The sequence below is a fragment of the Echinops telfairi genome, unplaced genomic scaffold (genome assembly GCF_000313985.2).
Source record: "Echinops telfairi isolate 266 unplaced genomic scaffold, ASM31398v2 ScPeMD7_7420;HRSCAF=8458, whole genome shotgun sequence".
NCBI lineage: Eukaryota > Metazoa > Chordata > Mammalia > Afrosoricida > Tenrecidae > Echinops > Echinops telfairi.
In genome coordinates, this window is record NW_022111320.1 from 53454335 (window position 1) to 53455376 (window position 1042).

General features: G+C 63.1%; 1 protein-coding gene across 2 annotated transcripts in view; it reads left to right on the forward strand.

Annotated features, from left to right (window-relative positions):
• Positions 1-1042, forward strand: part of ITIH1 (inter-alpha-trypsin inhibitor heavy chain 1) — an 11931-nt gene that overhangs the window by 4239 nt on the left and 6650 nt on the right. For both annotated transcript variants that reach the window (XM_045297601.1, XM_045297600.1), the window contains exon 11: positions 859-1040. In XM_045297601.1, coding sequence (XP_045153536.1) covers positions 859-1040 — 182 coding nt within the window. The remainder of the gene's footprint in view (positions 1-858; positions 1041-1042) is intronic.

Sequence of the window (1042 nt, forward strand, 5' to 3'; positions counted from 1 at the left end):
TCATGCCTGCAGGGGCCAGGGCCAGGGCGTGCCATGTGTGTGTAAGTCACTGCTTTTGCAGGGAGCACTTACAGCATGCCGAGTGGAACCCTGGCGGCATAGGGATCCCATTTGGGGCTGAGATCCACAAAGTCCGAGGTTCAAAACCACCAGCTGCTGCTTAAGAGAAAGACGGGTTTTCTACTCCGTAAATTTTCAGAGCCTAGGGAACCCACCGGGCCGTCCCACCCGGCCCTATAGGGTCCTATAGGGTCTATAGGGTCTCGTGAGTCAGCATGGTTTTGGTCTTACCTCGCTCATGCCAAGAACACGCTGGAACCAAGAAGAGACTCCAGACTCCAGCAAGGGACAGATGTCTCTGCCGGCGGCAGCCCGGGGTCTAGTCGACCGGGAGGCGGCAGACCCAGGAGCAGACGTGCTGTCGAGAGTCCTGGAGGCACAGGGTGCTGGCGGGGAGCGGGCCACACACAGGGAGAGCCTGGGCCGCAGGGCAGGGTCCCGGAAGGCGGTCTGAAGGAGGCCACCCTGAGCTCCGCCTGGAAGCAGCAGGGCAAGGCAGGAAGGGTCTCTGGGAGAGGAGGCTGTGCAAGGCGGGGCCTGCAGACAGGGTGGGCCTGGCTCACCGCATGAGGGGCCAGAGGGCTGGGCAGATCAGCTGGAGAGACGCACGCGGAGGGCAGGCCCTGGTAGAGGCCATCGGATGTAGCCGCTCTGGGCAGACAGGAGGTGGTGCCGCCTCCAGACGGTTGGGGGTGGGGGGAGATGGAAGGCTGTCCGCACCCCCGGGAATGTGCCCCAAAGCCCCTTTGTGCCGCACGTGAGTGAGTGTGGGGCCTGCTCCTGCCACTGTGGCCGCAGGGGAGACAGACCGTTCCCAAATCCGGAAGAACGTCCGCAACGCCATCCGGGGCAGGTACCCGCTCTACAACCTGGGCTTTGGGGACAGAGTGGACTTCAACTTCTTGGAGGCCATGTCCATGGAGAACAACGGGCGGGCCCAGAGGATCTATGAGGATCGGGACGCCACCCAGCAACTGAAGGT